At 35.5% G+C, this 21,162-nt stretch overlaps 2 protein-coding genes and 1 long non-coding RNA gene across 3 annotated transcripts; 1 reads left to right on the forward strand and 2 right to left on the reverse strand.

Moving 5' to 3' along the window:
* Positions 1-2,019: 2,019 nt before the first annotated feature.
* Positions 2,020-6,265, reverse strand: LOC120335113 (uncharacterized). The gene is made up of 5 exons (XM_078114300.1): positions 6,137-6,265; positions 4,850-4,972; positions 4,490-4,575; positions 3,949-4,095; positions 2,020-2,522 (listed from the first exon to the last, which is right to left on the reverse strand). The coding sequence occupies exons 1-5, from the start codon at positions 6,263-6,265 to the stop codon at positions 2,210-2,212; spliced, it is 798 nt and encodes a 265-aa protein (XP_077970426.1). The 3' UTR covers positions 2,020-2,209.
* A 2,139-nt stretch (positions 6,266-8,404) lies between these two features.
* Positions 8,405-15,014, forward strand: LOC120334967 (uncharacterized). Its single transcript, XM_039402485.2, has 5 exons — positions 8,405-8,850; positions 11,555-11,677; positions 12,138-12,217; positions 12,809-12,949; positions 13,462-15,014. Exons 1-5 carry the CDS (start codon positions 8,722-8,724, stop codon positions 13,751-13,753), a joined length of 765 nt encoding a protein of 254 aa, XP_039258419.2. The 5' UTR covers positions 8,405-8,721; the 3' UTR covers positions 13,754-15,014.
* A 1,194-nt stretch (positions 15,015-16,208) lies between these two features.
* On the reverse strand, positions 16,209-19,985 carry LOC120334945 (uncharacterized). Its single transcript, XR_005568588.2, has 2 exons — positions 19,883-19,985; positions 16,209-17,337 (listed from the first exon to the last, which is right to left on the reverse strand). It is a non-coding gene; the product is annotated as an uncharacterized LOC120334945 (long non-coding RNA).
* Between the last annotated feature and the right edge of the window lie 1,177 nt (positions 19,986-21,162).

Genomic DNA, 21,162 nt, shown 5'->3' on the forward strand with positions numbered 1-21,162 from the left:
GACTTCGGAATTCGAATATCACAGTTGCATCGAAAATTTTCACTACATTGTGTACCGGTAGATTTTAGGACCTGAACAAACAATTTCCGCACCTTACTTTGAGCAGTTGTTGTGCCTAACGTCTGGATCAGATTTCCGTTTGTATTGTTTCCGCTGGCGAACCTATAAAGGATCTGTGTTAACTGTACATGACTGCATCCAGGCAAAGTTGATTTGAACTTGCTATCACAATTAATATACTCATTCCTTGCGTTGAACCAAAGCTAACTAACACCAACAGTGTAACTCAGAAACACTTAAAATTCCCCTTATATTTCATATCAGAACATACTTTCAACAATAGACTCATATACAATAACCGCTCAAAGAGATGTTCGCTACCATGGCAACGTCTCCCTAATGATAATAAACAATAACATTCAGACAAACAAAATCTATCACTTACGACAAAGAATATTTTCTCCAAAACGCTCTGTGTTGACATATTTAGTCTCGTTGATTTACCTTTTTTCAAAGATATACAAGACACATAAAAATAAAAAGCGTTTGGTTCTCACCCCCGCCATGATCAGACGTGATTTAGAGAGCTTAAATATGGCGACGTTATCAGCATGTGTTCCCAACTAAACTTATTTGATTCAAAACAATTCATAGATATCGCTTAGTTTCTAGATTGATAAAATTGTCAAATTGAAAAAAAAACTTTTCATACGATTGGAATAAATAACACAGTTGAAAATAACTGGCCTAATTTCTCGCTTGCTTGCTACAACAAACGCTGTATAGTCACTGATCATAGGACACTAATTTTAATAAATTAGGGACGTTTCACCCAACTTTTCATTTGCAAATTCAATAAATCCATTGATATATTAAATTATAAATAAAAAAATATCAATTTAATTGCAGATTATTAAAATTCTCAAGCGCAAAACTAAAATACAAACTACAAGAAATGTGTATCTAAATTCAAAAATGCAAAATATAAATTACCATAAACATATACATACACGCTATATAATAATTGCTTGGACATAAGGCGCATCGAGTATAACTCAGGCATTAAACAAATAAAAAAAACTCAAATTTTGGACATGGAGTAGACTCCTGGATCCTTTTGTTATTATGCCCTTGTTATATATTATCGTTATTGCTTTTCTCTTTGATTACTAGACCAATGGCTTTGACATTTTCAGTGGTTAAAGATATTTTTCGCTAGTAGGCTAATACTTTTATTTATTTCAAATATTTGTGTGGATGTATAGGCTTCGTTTTTTTTGTGAGCTATGACGTCATCAAAATTTGCGCACTTTGTGGCACGCGAACGCATATCAGCGGATCTCGTGCTCAGCGAACGTCGGCGGATTTCGTGCTTATCGAAAGTGGGAAGTTTTTTATGGAGAATGGTAGACTGCGGTACCTCTTCTGGTAATACAGCGGTGAATGGTATTTCAATTCACGTTGAAACTGATCCATGAAGAATGAATGGATCATCTTCACAGGACATGGAAAAGCTAAGACAGGACCTGTACCATTATCGGTACCATGGGTAGCCGAGTTGTCTGTGATAAATTGTCCGTGCAGTCGAGTTTTCCGCCGCGCGAAACGACCACTGGTGAGCTACCGGCTTACCGCATATGATTTACGGGGAATCGATGATAAAATATTAAGATTTTCCCTCCTTGTCCACATCATTGACCATATCTCTCTTATTATTATGGTTACTCGGAGAAAAAGTAAACGGCGATTTGTTCATAAAACAATACGGTACTCCTGAAGTATGCGAACCAAGATGGCGGACACCGGAACTTAGCGTATACCAGGTTAGGGTTAGGGCATAATTTAATTCAAATTTTCCCTATTTTAGTTCTATTACGAGTTCGGGGACTAGCCAATTGACTCCCGTAGCATTTGTATCTGAAATTAGGGCCTAACCTGGTACACATACTACGTTCCGATGTCCGCCATCTTGGTTCGCATACTACTGAAATACCAACAACGGTACAGGTACTGGTTTTAAGTTTGGCCGTTAAAGCACTAACTTCCCCACACATTATGTATATCATCGTCATTGATCTTCAAGAAAAAAAAAGAATTTAAAATGAGCCTTATGGTCCATCAAATATGGTATATGGATTATTTTTTGTTGTATGTCTGTGCTTCAGTAAATTAGTTCGTTTTCAAAAATCTCAGAGGTATTTAGTCATTTTTATTGAACTAGCGAGGTAAAAATATGTATGAGGTATGCTATAAACGCAACACAAATGGATAGTAATATCCCAACCCTGATATAAGTTTGTTTCAACACTATCTTTTGGAATCCACAATCGTATTTCCACCGGTTACAAATAACTTGACGTGTCATTTCTCCGCGTACGTTCACAACTGGGAATGATTTTTCTGGAACATCTTTGTCCAGAAATTTGCACAGTGGCTCCCAGCCGTCTTTCACGTTGTATATCAACAGTTTCTCTTTCGGGCAAATTGATTTAACGTAGGAATTGTGCTGACGATACCGTGACCTTAAACAATGAACAATGTTATTTAAAAACAGATAAAATAAACAAACATTATAAATCTACCGTTTGAAGCGGTGTTTTGAGATATTTCTTCGTAAGAATAGGAAAGGTTATGCAAGATATATATATGGTAATGAATATAATATGGTCCCAATGGTTATTTTCATGATCTCATCCAAAGATGGAATTCACAATTTTAAGAACCGGTTCCCTTTGTATCGAACTCTCCTAACAACGGGTTCCCTCATTTCAGTAAACCATGCCCAACATACAGCCCAGTACGTTATATTCACTCATGTATGTTACTACGCAAGTTACATCAATATGACACGCTTCAAATAAATCTAATATCCAACTTCCAAAACTCCAAATAGAACGCTATTCAGAACGGGTTCGCTGTTTTAAAGAGCCTACTGATTCCCACTACTTGTCTCACTCATAAAGGACTGTGACAATGTCAAAAAGACGGTGAGTTTGTTACATTGGCATCGATTTGAAAATAGAATACCAGATCTATTGAGATTTCCAGGACGTTATAATTACTGAAATCGTTTCTATTCGAAATGACGTATTTTTTTCTGTGTGTCTTTCTGATATCAACATTGATAAAATGACAAATATCGATTTGCGGTAACTATATACATATCAGTGCGTTTCTAAATCATACTTTGATTTAAGGCTCGTGAGTCAGGAAAAATTTACAATCCACTCCCGAATTAAGACAAAGAAAAGTTTTGACTCCGACTCCGGGTTGTAAAATATTCCAACTCCAAGATGGCGCACAACCTGAACATAGTATGTGTACCAGGTTAGGTTTCAGGTTTTGCGCCATCTTGTTGCACATACCTCTGGTGCACTAAAATTTTAGCGCATGAAGCCTTCTTGGACACACTATTAAGAAGACTTAGTAAATTTGAATCTTTTTGGGTAACTACAGAAAATTTTGAAATTTTCATCAAAATTGAAAGTCTGAAATTCTGACTGCGGAATCCGAAGAATTTAGAATTTCATGCTCCAGTGAAACCCAGTCAAACTTCGACCGCCGAGTACAGCGGTTTCCGTTAGGCGGCGCCACAGCGCAGTGATTTTATTAGTATCTTAAATTAAAGGAAAATCAGGCAAAGACGGGAAATAAGTGTTCTACTTTTGAGTATAACACCGCTTTGATAAGATGTGTTCAGAACAGCAGGCATACACCTCTTATAATATGAAGTGCCTTTATTCTTTAGGCATACAAATTTTAGAACAAAATACAAATTAACGATCACAAAATTTAGTTTTGTTTAAAGGCAACAATTTTTTTTTCGTGTAGGTGCGACGAGATTTTTTCCTTTGATAATTTACCACCACACGAACAAAAATTTTGGCAACTGCTGCCCTAGCGCTACTTTCACTATCCATATTCTAAAAATATAAAACGGCATTTTACCTCAAAAATGCTTCTGGTAATGGTTTTCCATGCATTCTTGGAACTCCCAGAGAAGCTATCGTAAACGCAGTTTCTATTTTATGAAACGCAAAGGCTAGTGGTCCTGTGATAAAATGCATTCGGAAGTGCCGGAACAAATCGTTCTGTCTGAAAACAATATACAAGGAATTTCGAATTAAAATTCCGAGGAATATTTTGAGAACAAGAGAAATAAAAACGATGAAATTAGAAAGCAATACAATTTGGTTACAAATACTCATTCAGGCCTCAAAACGTGGGGAATTGTGAATCAATTTTTGCGCGGATTCCATGAAATGTGACCATTATGTACAATTTATATTTGCCAAAAGCGGGTTCATGGCCATTAAATGCGAACACGATATTTTTGGATATTGTCTACTCGCGGTATTTGCGGTCATTGTGTTTTTATTAGGCATCCGAACCAAAGATTCCCGTTCCTCTTGTACAGCTAAAGCGCGTTTTATCTAGCAATAATTTTGCCAAGAATTACTTGCAAACGAGCATATTTGAATAACCTTACATGATCAGGTATTCATTTGCAACTTCTCTCTGTTTCAATACACTTTTCACCCATTCATCTTCACTCGATCTGACCATCAAAATAACCTGATTGAAAACAAAGAGTTTTTTTTATACATTTGATCGAACTACTAAACACTAAAAACTGAAGAGAACTTCTACAGCCGATTTGAGTCAAGTTAAGTTTATTTTTTCAACCTACAAAATATCAATCACACAAAATCTTTGAGAAAAAAAAAATCACAAAACTTTACTGGGGAAAAAAAGTCGCGGGGGGACTGAAGCTGGTTGTCGAGCATCGACACCCAAGGTTCTAATATTTATTAAAAACATAGAGAATTTTATTTAAGAAACTGCTTACTTTTGCATCTGGGAAAGCTTCATATATCTGTTCCCAGACTCCTATCGCAGGAAAGTCAGTCATTGCATCGACATTTTCTAAGATTCGTTGATAGTCTTTTACGGTAACAGTGTTATTTAGGATCTAGAAAAATTACGGCGGAGATAGATAAAGAAAATTTCATCATAACAGGCACAGAGTGATCGAATTCAAAAACATTGACTTCATTGACCAGGTCTCATCCTAACCAAATTCGTGCATCTGAAACAAATGATAACTGGCCAACATGGAACGGTAACAATATGGACTGAGCCGTCTTAATCGGTTTTCTTCTGCCCCGGAATAAATAGGTAAATCCAGGATAAAAACCGCGAGCTGCTAATTTGCGAGATAATATTTCACAAAAATAGCCTCTCCGGAAAAAGAGTGAAGTACAGTTTTACGCCAATGGACTTTGGTGAGAATGTAGCTTTGCGAGAATGAAATTCGGCGGGGACTTTTTTGAGAGCGGTTTTTCGCGTAAATGTAATTTTACGAATGGTATTTTGCGATTTAAGTTCAAAAAAAAGTTTAGAATAAAATTTTATCCGTAAGAATTAGGATTGCACGGAAGCTTTGGTTTAAAATCGGGGCTCAGGAATAACAAGACAACTTTTATAATATGAGTTGGAATTAATACATTCTGCTTAATTAAACCACATTCTTAAATGTACCTTCTTACAAAGTTAAATTTTCGAAAAAGATTATTTTTGTTGAAGTACATGCTCGCAAAGTGCTTCTCAAAACCCGTATTTGCAAACTCCATTGTAACAACAACGGTCTCGTAATAAATGATTCTCGTAAAACTATATTCTTGCAAAACCACTTGAGCACGCGAGAGCCATTCTCATTCAAAAAACTTTCTTTCATGTATATATATGATTCTCTCTATCTTGTATGATGTAACCTATAGTGGGGGGAACACATATCAAATCACACTGTGTATATCAGGTGTTTATCAGTGTACACCTTTCTTTATTTTATAAAATCGAATATTCTTAATATCTAAAACCAATTCAGAAAATGGTAAGCATAAGCAGTAATAAAGAATTATGTCAAGTATATAACTGATGTATGATCACGTTAGTGGTCATCCTATATTAGAAACATTTTACTTGAAATTTTGGTGCCCCGAAGTATGTGCACCAAGATACAAACTGAACATAGTATTGTACCAGGTTAGGGTTATCAGGTTGTGCACCATCTTGTTGCACATACATCTGGAGCGCCGAATTTTTTTTAATGATTAAACTCATTAAAAACATTTACCTTGTCCCAGAGTTCTTTCTCGTGATAAAACTGTTCGAATACGTCATGTACATTATATCCAAGTATTCTTAAAGCTTCTGCGATGGTTTTTGTACCCGTTTTCTGTAGTCCTGCACATATTATCTTCATACCGTTACCGAACAGATTGAATAATCACTCAACGACGACGCAAATAGGTATAACACGATGTCGATTATTATTCTTCCAATTTTCCAACACTCACTTTTTGGCATATGAACCAATCGACAGTCGTCTTCATTTGAAAATGTTTCTACGTTGTGCGTCGCGTCATCCTTGTTATATTCAGTTAATATGTAACTATAAATTCCCTTCTATTTTCAATTTTATCGATTGCGGGACTCCATATTAATCACTTTCTTTTTATATAGTTGTGGTAAGAGTAGGAAGATAAGAGATCACTGGAGAGTGAAAACCAAAAGTAAACTCGAATTCTATCTGTAATTGGGGATGTTTACTTTGAATGCCAATGGCTTTGTCAAGTCTGTCGGACACTGTCTACTCTTTTTAAGTCCCTCATTTTAAGCAGCAGATCGCACACAGCATAAGTTGTAATTATGTGTATCTATTCGGCAAGACAACAACTTAGACCATGTGCTTGAAATAAGCATCTCATCATTGTTGCATTAATGCATTCAGCTTGTTAAAATTACCGTAATTTCATCTTCGATTCTTGATATAAGCGACATTAATTCATATTTACATATCACGTGGTATCTCGAAAGTAATCTAATTTTGGTGCCTTGAGTGTGCGAATCCAGCGGTGCATAAACAGTGCTATTTCAGGTCATTGCCCTACAATGCAAAACAACCATTCGGCTTTCCAGCCATATCTATACGTTCGCTTAGTCGGTTTTGCATTGAAAGGGACAGGGTTTAGTTTGCCAACAAATTATATATACACGGCCATCTCCTGGCAAAACAGTGTGTATTGCGCAAGTTTATATAATACTATAAATGGTATATTTACTTACTATACTGCACGGGCGAATGCACTAGTTAAAAACCATATTTGTATTATATATATTTTTTTTTGTTTACATTGCTTTGTAAACCGAAAGTCAATAACATTTTTGAAACGTAATACTCAACGCAAACATGATTTCATCTCGTTATCGTAAGGGAAATCCTGTCTTCCATAGCGTCATACTTTTTCAAATACTTTCAATAATTTTGCTGGCCCGTGAATACGCATTTGTCAAACTGTTATAAATTTGAAACTTTATCGATAAAAATAGGAAAGTTGTGATTTTATTTATTTATAAACAGCACTTATTGCCGATGCCTAAACTATCAAAATTGCAGTGGAATGCAGTAACATCTTATAGTGTTTATTTGAGTGTTTCTGTTGTTTTGACATTGCGGTTTTTTACACGGCTTGACATGAAGCCATAGCTGTCAGGGATATCATTAGCGGTTAGAAATCAGAATCAGGCTCGTATCTGTATAATAGCAGAAGAAATAGTTTTAAAATTCAATTTCAACGATTTTTATTTTGCAATGTACATACGTTCATGCACTTGGAATTTATTTCAACAAGCTTGGCGACCTGAGCTGGTAACTTTGTAAGAGATCGAGTTCGACTCCTCATCAAACGTTTTATTCAGTTTTATCGTCATTTTCATAAATTCTCGGAAATTGTATCATAGACCTAGTTATTCTATAAAGCAGCGGTTTCAACCGGGGACAGATGGCCCACCAAGGGGGCCATGGAGCAGTTGGAGGGGGTCGCAGTGCTAGGCGCCAAACTAATTTTAATTTTCAACTTGCAAGAAATTTCTCCGTTTTCCTAGTTCCTTTTTTTGATTAGGGTATTTCACGTGGCATTTTCACGTTGTTGCATGAATTGTTTGAACATATTAGGACTTGGAAAGTCACACTCTAAATAACACTGGATGATAAACAGGGAGGGGGGGTGCTAAAATCACATGAGAGCCACGAGCCATAAAATGTTGGGAACTGCTGCACTTAAACTTTATTTTGTGTGATTAGTATAGCAATGGGCATATGTATTTGATTATATGTGAAACATGTAAAACGTTATAAGACGTCGTATATCTGCGTGTGTGATTGTATACCCAGGTGACCGCGAATCATCATGAATGACCTATTCTCTCTATGCCTTGTGTTGTATTACGTTACTGACCGACAAAGCATACGTTGATGGGCAAAGTATTCTATTCCATTTTATTGATATTTTTCTCAGGCTAATGCTAGATATTGATAAAACAAGATATATTCTTGCCTGGCCATACGAATTGCAACATAGTTTTCTATAAATCACCAAAATGATAAATTATTAACCTTTGGGCGTTTCACGAGTGTATTTATTCAATGTGCCGATTAAATTTATAGCAAATATACATGCGAGAAGGCACTCATTTTGCGTTGTTGAGAACTTACGTCATAGGTGATTAGCCGGTGGGAGCCATCCAGAGCAAACACTGTAATCACCCCTGAATGTAGACTGTATAAAACGGTCCCTTATCACAATTTCGAGTCATCTTTTGACCTACTGCGCTTGCTGGACCCGATACTGTTTGTGTTGAGCTCATAGCGGTCCAAAAATGAAGATTATATGTGCCGGAATCCCCAAAACGGGAACAAAAACAATGGCCGAAGCGTTAAGGATTCTTGGATATAACGTTCATGACGTTTTTCAACAATTTTTCTACCAAAAGGAGCTGTGGTCAAAGGTTAGTTGTACGTCATTGAGTAGTTGCCAGATTTCCTGTGTTGGCTAGTAACTAGTTAGCTAATATAACATTGTTTTTGAGCCAATTTGTACGATAGTTTATACTATAACGCTGAACAGATAACCAATCACAGGCAAGTTTTATATTGGAATTCAGTTCATGTAATTCCATATACGATCTTCCAATTACAATATTGGTGAGGACAAAAGTTTGGTGGCGGATTGAGTCACAAATGTAGGTTTTGATTCGCTCCATTGAAAATAAAAAACTCGCATAGCAGAGAGCCCTTGTCACGGGGATGGAAATTATATTTCATATTAGCTCACGCTGGCATTGCATGACTCGGCTAAAATTTTGTTGGGTGAATGATTGGCGCAATCAACAGCAATTTTATTTCAATTTCACACTAGACTTACAAAACCAAGCAAGTCAGGTCAATGTTATCTTATTCTCCACTTAAAACATTATCGTTCCGTTTGTTCCTATCGCTACGGTATTTCCTGCCGTAACGCTCAATTTAACTGAACTCGTATATCATGACTGAATCTGGAATCTTCAATATTATCTGATTCAAGATTTCTGGAAATTGTTAAAAGGTTTATGTAACCACGCTTGTTCGCCTCGACCGGCGGTAATGAAAAAGTTACCCGAATAAACACAACTCGATCACGTGCTTTGGAAATGGCTATATAGAGCAGGGGTTCTCAAACTTTTGGTGTTGCGGAGCCCCTGAAAAGGTTGACCATTATTCGCGGAGCCCCAAAAGAAATGTTAAAATTGTAGCTTTCCGATAAATATTCCTGAGTAAGTTAAAAGTACTTAACTTAATTTAAAGGCTAAACCTTTTTTTAATGGGGTTAATGCAAGTCATAAATAAATCAAAATTTCAAAGATAAATTATATATACTCTTACTAAAGCTGTAAATTTGACGCTTGACAAACATATTAATAAACTAGGGGTCGAATCTTTTCCCTTTTGACATTTTCGGAAGACTTAAAACTAAAAGGCTGCTAATAACGTGCGCGATTGCATTTTGTTACAATCACCGATAGTTTTCGTCAGCATGGCATGTTAAACATCTTTACGCCAGTGTTTATCCTCCCTAAATCAAAAATTTTCTTCGGCTTATAGACGTATTGTTCCACAATGACGACGATAATTGCTTTTTTGTTCTCGTGGGGAATTATGAGTTCAATGTGAAAAACATGTTACCATATATAGTCATCGGCGACGAAATGCTAAAAATAATAATTAATAATAAAGAGGTAAATCCGCAACTCAAATTTCTTGATTGAAAAACGGCATTCCAAAATATTAAATTTCAAAATAAAAGATCACACTATAAGTTTGGTTTTAGCAGACTCACGTCAGATTAAAAACGCTTTTATAGGCATTGTAAATCACAAAATTTGGTGTAATGTTAGGTTTTCTTTGGTTATTCGTAGTACAGTAACTGAGAAATCGAAACACAGTCAATTGTGTGCGCGATTTATCTTTTTTTTATTCTGAAACTACCGACGGAGCCGCATGCATTAAAATAAATTTCAATCGTATTTTGCCCAGATCTTGTGATTTTTTTAACGGCGATATCTTGCTTAATAATAATCTCGAGTGCAAAAGAACAAATCAAGTTTGACAAATTCCAAGATCGCAAAAATACGACTCCAATTTATTCATAGGTGGCAGTTTATCACGTATTTTATGTTATTTTAGAATAGTATTCCTTCATTTTAGTAATCCTAATAGTAATCTCGAATGAAACTTGAGTAACTATGAGTACAATTGAATTATTACGACGAGACACTTTAAATGCTCGCATCGACCATACATTGAATATTTTACGCAACAGAAATCTCGTTATCCGTTTTTTATAATCGCAAAGAATGTTGCGCGGAAATTTCCGATTCAAATCCCCACCTCTTGAGAATCCTGGCTGCGCTCCAGCTTATAAATAATGTCATTTTTCGATTCCGCCTCTTTGCCATATTTCGAGGCTATAATGTTGTCAAATTTTATCAAAGCTGTTATTGTTTCTTTGAACAGTTACAAAACTAGTCATTATTTTAAAAATTAATCGGATAGCTCACGGAGCCCCTAGGTTTCTCTCGCGGAGCCCTGGGGCTCCGTACGGAGCACTTTGAGAACCTATGATATAGAGTATAAAATGATCTTTTGTACTCCCGCGACAAAAAACCACCTCGCCACTGCTCAAAAAATTAGTAATTATTTATTGTCACAGTTTTAGATATTGTTACTGTGTTTAATCGAATTAGGGGTCTGCATAATAGTGTATAAACATAATATATATATATATATATATATATATATTTATACAGAACATGAAAACGGACACTATGGTCCGTGGCGCCAGTTACATTTTTATTCATTGATGGAATTCAGCGATATCGGGGTTAGTGAACGCGCAGTTATCTAAACGTGTCGAGCGCAATCTTCAGTAACGTGGTGGGGGCGTAATACATTCAAATTTCACTCAATATATTTACCAAGACAAAAGGAGACCGCGGAAAGTATGAGTTGTATTCCTAATTTCATTAAGTCAAACATTTGATCCAAATAGCAATATAAGTTGAGCTACTTCCACTATTAGAGAAATACGTTATTATCAGTAGGTAATGACACAAAACTTGTAACGATAGTGTATAGCAAGCTTTATTGATACACTCTCATTTCCTAATATTTTAGATTCTTGCCAACAAAGCCACAATTAAAGATTATCAGAGAGTTCTCGCAGATGTCGATGCAGTAACTGATGTTCCTGCTTGCGGTTTGTGGGAACAAATATCAGAAGCTTTCCCAGATGCAAAGGTAAATATTGTGAACAATTGGTTTCTAACAAGCCTAAGCAAACACATTATAAGGTTGCTAGTAGTCACAAAAATGGAGCGTGTTAAATTATTGTCTGACTGCAGTAATAGGGAATTTTTGATTCTCGCATCAAAACCAATAGTGATGTCATAGCCATAAGCTTGATAAGGTTATGAGGAGGTGAAAGATTGGCCACAAAATATCAGAGACGTACGTGAGGTAAGGTACTAATGGTTAAAATTATGTACAATATTTTCAATTTTCCAAATAAATGAATAAACTGATGTGAACGGTCAATGAGACGAAAATTCTAGCAATCCTCTCGATCGTCATCAGACTAACTATAGCCATATACCGTCGCATATCCCAGCGTTTGAGATCAATTGGGACAACGCCGCAAAAATATTCTTACATTTGATCTAATCAACTATACGTGACTCTAAAATTTGTGCATTCTTAGGTGATTCTCATGGTCCGGTCCTCTGAAGATGAATGGTACCAGAGTATAAAATACCACTTCAAGCATATGTCCAATTTAAAGTAAGTAGACGACGGGTATGTTTCTAGCAGTGTGTGTGAGCTGTTAATAAATAATAAAATGGTAATACCGTATCGGAAATTTGATAGTATCTGATCAATTTTAATTTTGAAGTTGCTAGAAGCAAAATTATAAAGGTGAAACGTCGCCGAGGTCCGGACAGCTTAGAAGCCCAACCTTTGTCGCTCTGAAATATCGGTATCGAGCCCCCCTGCTTACCACCTCACATTAGTGGCGCTCAATAATAGAGTAGACAATCTTCCAGTATTTCCACAAATTCATGGGCAGATGTTTGCACAACCCGTCAGAAGCGAAGTGTGAATCTTCCCATGAGAGCGGGACATCGAGTTTGGGCCTCGATTTATGCTATAACTATGGCATTTTCTCCGCAACATTCCCCCTTTTATCTCTGGACAATGCTGGTACGCACGTACGCACCTGAAGGAGGATGCACGAACCCGAACGCCAACATTATTAGGTCCGATTCTCCTCTCTCAGTCGTTCTCCACTAGTTCAGTTCACTTGTCAAATTTGTTATTCGCAGTCACATTTTCTTCTCTGGTTTAAAACTGTAATTTCTCTTTTATTACCAGCTACAACATTCTTCTCTACCCTGTCTTCAATTTGATTCTGGGACCGTTACACAGAGAGTTCCTATACTATCTTTCCTCGTTTCTTCCGGGATCTCTAGGAACTATTTATACGTGGGGTCAAGAGGTCGAAGTACTACTCAGGTAACATACATTTTTATGTAATGTCATTTCTATATAAAACTTCTACATTATATATATGTATGGATTACATAAATTCCAGAAAATTTGTAATTATTTTTGGACAAAAAAATTGCTATTATTGTTTGTCACAATGTTTTTATGAATCATCATAATCGTATATATTGCCGTATATCCAGGCCTATGATTTTGAATATTTTTGTCATCACAAACCATTGAAACTAATTGAGCCTTTAAATAAATAAATAAAAGAATCCTATTTAAGCTGTAGCTAATCTAATTATATAGATATATGTATTTATTGCGAAATACACTAATTCAGTAATTATTTCGCATTTTGTCTACATATTGATCGTTAATGTCTGACGTATAGACATTAAGCGAACGTTTTGACATTTTTTTAATCAAATTCGCATTACCCATTTGCTTTATTTTTAGTATTCTGTTTATCAACACTTGACAATGCACATGCATCTGTTTTAAATTAACTTTAACCTTTGAACTTTCACATACAGGTCACGATATCGACAACATAACATGTACGTTAAAGCAACTTGCCCAAAAGAAAAACTCCTCGTTTTCAATGTGAAAGAAGGGTGGAAGCCTTTATGTGAGTTCCTGGGAGTCGAAAAGCCAAACGTGCCTTTTCCTATTGAAAACGTTAAAACTAAAATCGTTGATGACGTAGCAAAAGGCCAATTTGAACACGACTGTGGGTATCACAGAACAGTCGTTCGCCAGGTTTTCACGAGAGTTGTTTTCCTTGTAGGAATCCTACTTGCACTTTTGTTTTTTCTCATATTTTAACAATTTACTATGCCAACCCTAAAAAGTGCTCGAGATTATTTCAACACTATGAAAATTTATGACGGCTCTAACTATCTATCTATCTATATTTATCAATATTATTTATTTGGGCTAATTTGTTATTTCGCTCTCAAAACAAGGTGTCATAAACTGAGGCTTATGTACGATGTCATAGGCAGATGTTCACTTCGTAATTATTAGACCTACGGGTTATGATGGATGGTGCAATGCCACATGAACCCAGTGGTTGAAAATGTGCTCTATATCCCAGTGTTAAGTATAAGTTCCTGAACCCCGAGTCACAAGTAATATCGAGGCAAAAATTATAGGAGTTTCGAGTCGATTCAATTACTGAGTTGAGTTTCACAGATGGTTAGTTAAGTCCAAGTCATTTCATTCAGATAACCTGAGTCATCTCGAGTCTTTGATAATGATGACTCAATTCCAGTCGAGGCAATGACTTGGGCATCCCAGCACTGTTATATTATCTTCCTGTTATATGTATTGTACTCTGCAAAACTATCGAATTATTATATCCTAATATATGAGTACGTACTACTTGTATTTTTAACCTTTACAATTTGGCTTCAAAGTTTGTACAAATCCGTATAGGGGGGCAAGCCTGTTTTGATTCTTGTTGACTGCTTGCTGACACGATGAGCGGGCTGAATTTCTGACGGTTATTAATATTTTTCGTCTTTATCAAATCATGATAAACAAGGCTCCGATTAAAATCTTTTAACCCTAAAGCACCTAAAAAACATTTGTTTATTTTTATTCAAACTTTTGTCGAATTCGAATCACAGTAAACTCAGGGTTGATGCACTTTGAAATTCGACCACGATGCACATAAGTGAACGATAGATTGAAGCTATTTCAACTATTAAGTCAAAATATTTCTGATGTGCGTAAGTGTTATGAAAGCCGTGACATGTACTTTAAATTTATTTTTTCTAAAATTTACCAATTTCGACGAGCTCACAGTGATGAAGCAGGTAGCTTGTGATATTATGCCGTTTCAATGCAAGTGAATTTTGTTATTTTTTACATAGTGAAAATGTGCAAAACTAAATGAATATGAAAAGAATGAATTTTTGCTTCAAGCAATATTTCGGAAAACGGGGAAGCCAAGTACGACATTTTTGATCGATCTGGTATATCGACGTGACTGTGGAATATTTAGCTATTGTGATTATTATATATGTAAAACTGACAATTATTCTTATTTTTTGTGTAATAATAATAAATAAAGAGTATGCAATTATCTGAGAGTGTTTTCAACCAGATAAGTGGGAAAGGCAAGAAAGATAACCAGCCGCTCCCAATCCAAATATTGCTATTTGATTGTCTGAATCGCTATAACGAGTGTTTACTTGGCAAACGAATGGAACGAACTAATCATAAATCTTACAGTTTTATGAATCATGTCATGAGTTACTACGTAGAAAAGTGTTCCCTTGAAAAATGAAATTCACAAACTAAAAAGATAACTACGAGGACAAATTGGAGATTTATTTCATTCATTTGAGAGTTGACATTTATTTAAATTTTCAGAGGTCAAAAATATGCCAACAGGAAGAGATCTCTAAATTTATTCATAAATTAGTTGATATGTTAACCATTCCCAGTACCTTATTGAGAACGCTTAAAATAGCTTACTTTAGAATTTGCTAAATAGTAATCTAGGACTTGAATTTTGAATCCGACTAAGTGTCGGATCAAAATCGAAACTTTTATTTAACTGCAATAAATTAAGTAGCAAACTACAAGGTTTTTGTATTCAAAATTTTCGTATTTCGGAATCGGGAGCTGAAGCCGAGTTTTTTGTCAATCCTCCGGTACCGGAATTAGTTCATCACAAAAGTCATTTGATTACTACAGCTCAATTTTGGGTACTCCGGTAGTGTGTGTACCAGGTTAGGGTTTGGCTATAATTGTATTCCAATTTTCCATATTTAAGCTCTATTACGAGTTCGGGGACTGTCTGTGTTAGCCAAGTAATTATACCCTCTGCCTATAGGTTTCCGTCGTTTTACGCAACTTGATGTAAAATAGGCGAACAAAGTTAGTTATATCCATGTTGGTACACATACTTCTGGAGAGCCCAGTTTTCTACGCTTAGTCAGTGTTCCCAGTCACGCTACACGCTTAAAGGTCAAAACATGATTCTCGTATTACAAGACTATAACCAGTATTTGTCTATTTTTACCCATTATTATTGAATCCCAGACACGTAGAAATGACTTTAATGCTTGATAGTTTTCAATTTGACTGTTGTTTGCAGATGCTTCTAAAGTATAGAGCGAATCCGAACATACAAACATTTCCAAAACATCAGTTTATTTCAATATCGCTTAAAAAATACAATCAATACAAGCAGAACACTGTCAGTCACAGTCATATTCCTAGAGTAATATTCAAAAAAAAATTTCGTACACATTGATATGTGGTAGGACTGAAAATTAATTGCAGTTTTTAGCATTTCATAGTCAAGTTAGAATTAATTTCGTTTTAAGTAACATGGAAGTAGACTACTGTTTTCTGTGAACTACTAAAAAGTTGAAAGAGATTAGTTCATTAATTTACAAAATAGATGATTTGTGCTACCTACAAAAACAATTTGGCCAAAAGATCCATTATAGTGTCTAAAATTTAAAGTTAGTTTATAATAGTCAATTTTATGTATTCTACTCTGCAAATACTATCAAAACTATGAAATTGAACAAAAACATATTATTTTACAATCACAACTACTGAATACTACAAGTTAATAATACTAAAATTTCACTACCTTTACATATACGTAACTATAAAATGTTGACCAATAAATGTAAGGATGCACAAAGCAATAAAAAAAATTAGAGCGAATTTTGATGTCATGATTTTGGGAAACTCGATCAAACTTAGTATCATATTGTAAAGTTGTTCACACATTGGGTTAATCATGATGAATATAACAGCTAAAGCTGTTGAATGAAAAAAAGCATAAGACGACTTTAAAAAAAACGTCATGAATGAATTTGGACCAATATTTTTTAAACAGACGCTATTAAAAGGCTCAAATATTTGTACAATTTGGTATTGGATAGAGAGACAAAATACAGACAGCTAAGACGACACAAAATAGCAAATGTTACTCAAGGAATAAAAATCAGTGCGTTTTGACTTTAATAACACGACTAGAGTCGCAATGAAGGCACTAGGCTAGATAAATTTCCAGACACTAATTTTAGCCAAACCCGGCCCATAACTGATTTCCGCATACATTGACTAATTAGAGGGCTATTCCAACATATATCAAGCATTAACAAAGAATTCCACGGCTAGATCCATATTCTAGTTAACACACTAAAATCAATTGAAAACCTAATAAATCAGCTACTAAAAAGCACATATTCCTAACAGTATGCAGTCCAAAAGAGTCTAATGTTTTCGGAGAATAATCCAGTTACATTCTAATCGCCATCCCAACAACAGCAACAACAACATTTACAGCAAGCAACACAGCAGGCGACTTCAGCGCAACATGGGCAACACGCGAAGAAAGCTGTTCCACAGCAGCAGCAACAGACACCCTTGAAGCACTGAAATAAAATAGGAATAGAATTAATTGAATATGTAGGAAATATGTGGATTGCAGGATCAATGGCTTTCAAATTTTAAGTAGTCGGAGATACAAAATGTATCTTTCTTTTCCTGTGAATCCCGTTTTTGGGAACGTATTGTACATATATATGTGAATGTTTTGAATGTTTTCGTTGTTTGGGTTAAATTTGCTGTTGTTGGAAAAGGGTTTTTTCTCCGCAAATGTCATACCAAGCGATTTCAAAGGTTCAGTACCTGGAGACGAAAGTAGTTGCTAGGAACATTACTTTTATTATTTTCAATTTTTTTTTTTTTTTTTGAGTCGTATGAGACCCAATATTTCACCGCCTGCACAATCGCCGATCTCTTCAGAAAACTTGGTGCCTATCAAGTACATGCACCAACGCGCGAGATTCGTGTTAATGGATTTGATCATTGCTCATTTTTACCCAAATTTTGCTTATAATTCGTTGCAATCGTGCTTACCAAACTGCGAATGGAGAAAAACTTTCTCTTTCCTATATTTATTAAATTCTTTACCAATTGCTGTATCTTTAAAGATTGTTGTGAATGATGCCAAATACATAACTTTTGTTGAAGCATACAAAATTGGGTATTTCATAAATATATCTAAATTTTACAATTAATAAATTTATTAATTATTCATGATCGGAATTTTAATCAATCATTGTGTACATTTTATAATTATTACCAGTAAACGTAAGTGCAGTGCTTTTTTATGCAATTGACCTGAGATATCCTCGATTTGATATCTGTGTTGGTACAACCTTGTATTAAACAAACTTTAATCGTTTATTTAAGATGGGTGAAATGCGGTCGTTTGCATTTCATATCCCAAAGGATGTGTATAAATATGACATCAACGGTTTTGTAAATTTTTCCGTTAGCCTTTAACGGTACAAAGTACACCCAGCCTTGTTAAATATTTGGTTACTGTAAGGTTACATTAGAGTAGAGAGAGTGTATTATCGGGCAGAATCGCATATGTTTGTTTTGTATATTGACGTCAATGTAACTGCGACTTTTTCGATTTCAGAGAATGTTGATAAAAGCGACAAATGTTTCAAACAACTATTTTAATACGCAGTCGACCTGTGAATGGTTTTACTAATTTGTTGTTGTATGGTTGTCGGTAACAACATCAATTTTAAAAAAAGTTTCCAATTTTTTTTAAACTGTGTTTTACCCCCGAACTATTATTCTAGAATTTAGAATCTAGATAAACAAAGCTTAATTAATGCGATGTTTGACGCTGAAGGAGACAAAAATTAAAAAGGCCTAATGAGGTACCAAAATGAACAAAATATAGATTATTTTGCCGAATTGTTGTTGTTACTTTTATTTTATTATTCAGTCAATCCCTACGGGGCCCGATGTTTTACGTAAAATTGTTTTGTTTTTCTTATAATTTACGGACACGTTTTCATATGTCATTCGTTGATAATTATGAATTTTTCTGACTGCGGTGGTTATAATATTAATTTGGCCTTCTCGTGCATTTTTGAGAGCATATCTCATGCGATTGCATAATATGACTGTGCAGTCGGTGTGCGGTGTTTATCTCCCTGTCGAAGTAAAAGTTAAAAGCTTTCCAAAGTTGTGATGTGGACTTAGATTTTATGCCCAAAAGAATCAAAATTTCAGAAGATGAATTTTTTAACTGAAACGAGACAAAGCTTTTTATTCTTAAAGTCTCGTTGAAACTTGTCGAAAGTTGGATGAGATTTATAAATAAGCCGGAGTTTGGAGTGCATTTGGGATAGAAATAGCTTCGACTCCACATCTCCTAGTTGCGTAAACGGATAAATTGAACCAATAAGCAGAATAAAAGTTTCAGTCCGAGTCGAGTTGCTAGATTATGAAAGGAAGATATTATCTTAAACCACTAAAGACCGCAATGAAATACCATTTTTATTTTTGAAAGTTGAAGCGAAAGACGACGGTGTTGAAGACGAAATATGTGACGTTTAGTTTTTGCAGTTGACTGACGTCATAGTTGTAACGTAATTAAGATCTTATTTGAAAATAAGGTTATCAAATTTGTGAATAAGCATTAGGCGCCATTTTTCAATACTACTTATGGAAAAATTATGAAGTGCCTTTGATTAATGGCAAAAATGTAGGCTGGGTGCTTCACCGATGGTGATGTCGAAATCTCGATTATTGATGAATATAAAAATCGAAATCGGAGCGCCACCTACCGACACCAAGTTGTGATAGGGTCGACGATCGGTGGTTCGCGAGCACCAACTAGTGACCGCAATTTTTTTGTTAATCTCATGGGAGACTTGTTATATTATGTGGGAGATAAATGGAGAGATAGAAGAAATTTAATCCTCATTTTCGAAATAGAAAAGGTTCTAGGGCGCATGATGTCGTTTTTAGTGATATTATATTTATGAAAATAAGATGTTCAGTAATGTCATGTTCCAATAAAATAAATCGTTATTTTACTTATCAAATAAAGTCGATATGAAACACATCTTAAATCAAAAACTAGTTTTTTTAGTCGCCAATACTTACCCCCCAAATGGCTGAAAATATGAAACACATTTTGCCGTAGTTGTGTAATCAGAAAACTTCGTCAGTAGCATTGATGGTGTAACTAAGTATATAAAGAAAACAAAATTCTGTAAAACAAGTAAAATGTTATTCATCCCAATGATGATGGGATAAGATTCTTCATATTTATCCCCGGAAGAGGAAAGACTGTTTAAATATATGGCGAACCACGGTCTCTCGTCCGGTTACCATTACAGGTATTATTTACAGATGACTTGAGAGTCAAATGTCACACCTAGGTCGGGTCCAAAAGCGTAGCCAGTCCAATCTTTCATGGATGTAGGCTCTCTTTTTTCTAGCACGATGCTTATTCACTCTTTTGATCGGGTACCGGGCCATATAGTACCACTCATCGGGAATACCACGGCCTCTCATCTGGGCAGTGGTGAGCTGTAGCCGGAACGCATATGCATTTTATTGCATTTGCGTTCCTGTTGCTGAAATAAAATTATGGTACAAAAAGTCTAGTTTCTCTGGTAAACTTAGTTATTAATTTATGTTTTGTTTCATCATAATTCGTAATTTTATTACATCACATCAGACAAATAATTAGTACATCAGCAACGGGTAAAAGATGTTTTCACGATCTATGACTCATGGAAATTCATTCTATGCCTTCCAAATAACAACATTTGTATTTAACTGCTATGAATATTTGTGTAATTTTACACCGACGTATTTCAGATAATTTCTTCATATTTCATCGCAGTTCTTCGACCCCATCCTAGGACAGACAAAACTTTCCGTAAACATCGGCGTTGTGCAAATTAGGTGCGTTCCGGTTGTTACAATTTTTCCAGCTCATCACTGGGTAACTGATCATAAAATCATTCTCGCGCTTCCTCAACTAACAATATTGTAAGGTTCGCAACCAAAACATCGACTTGAGTAATGTAACTACGGCCAACCGTTAAAATGCCAGAAGGTTGACAACTCAATTGGTTGCCGGTCGTGCTCATGTCATCCGACACCGTAAAATGTCTTTCTGTTATCATACCCGTCTTAGAATGATGCACGAGAGACTGCGACTGTTAATATAATTGGGCAGTCTTAACAGGGTTTTTCCTTGGCGAGTGCAGGAAAATAAGACGTTATGCCACAACGGTATTTTCTGGGGATGGGGCAACATTCGGATCCGGACTCGTATTCGAGTCGAATCCACATATTTTTAGGAATCGGATTCGATATCGAGTTTACGGCATTTTACCGAATCCCTAATCGATTCCGATTTTATATTATAT

This window comes from Styela clava, chromosome 1 (genome assembly GCF_964204865.1).
Source record: "Styela clava chromosome 1, kaStyClav1.hap1.2, whole genome shotgun sequence".
Classification (NCBI taxonomy): Eukaryota; Metazoa; Chordata; class Ascidiacea; order Stolidobranchia; family Styelidae; genus Styela; species Styela clava.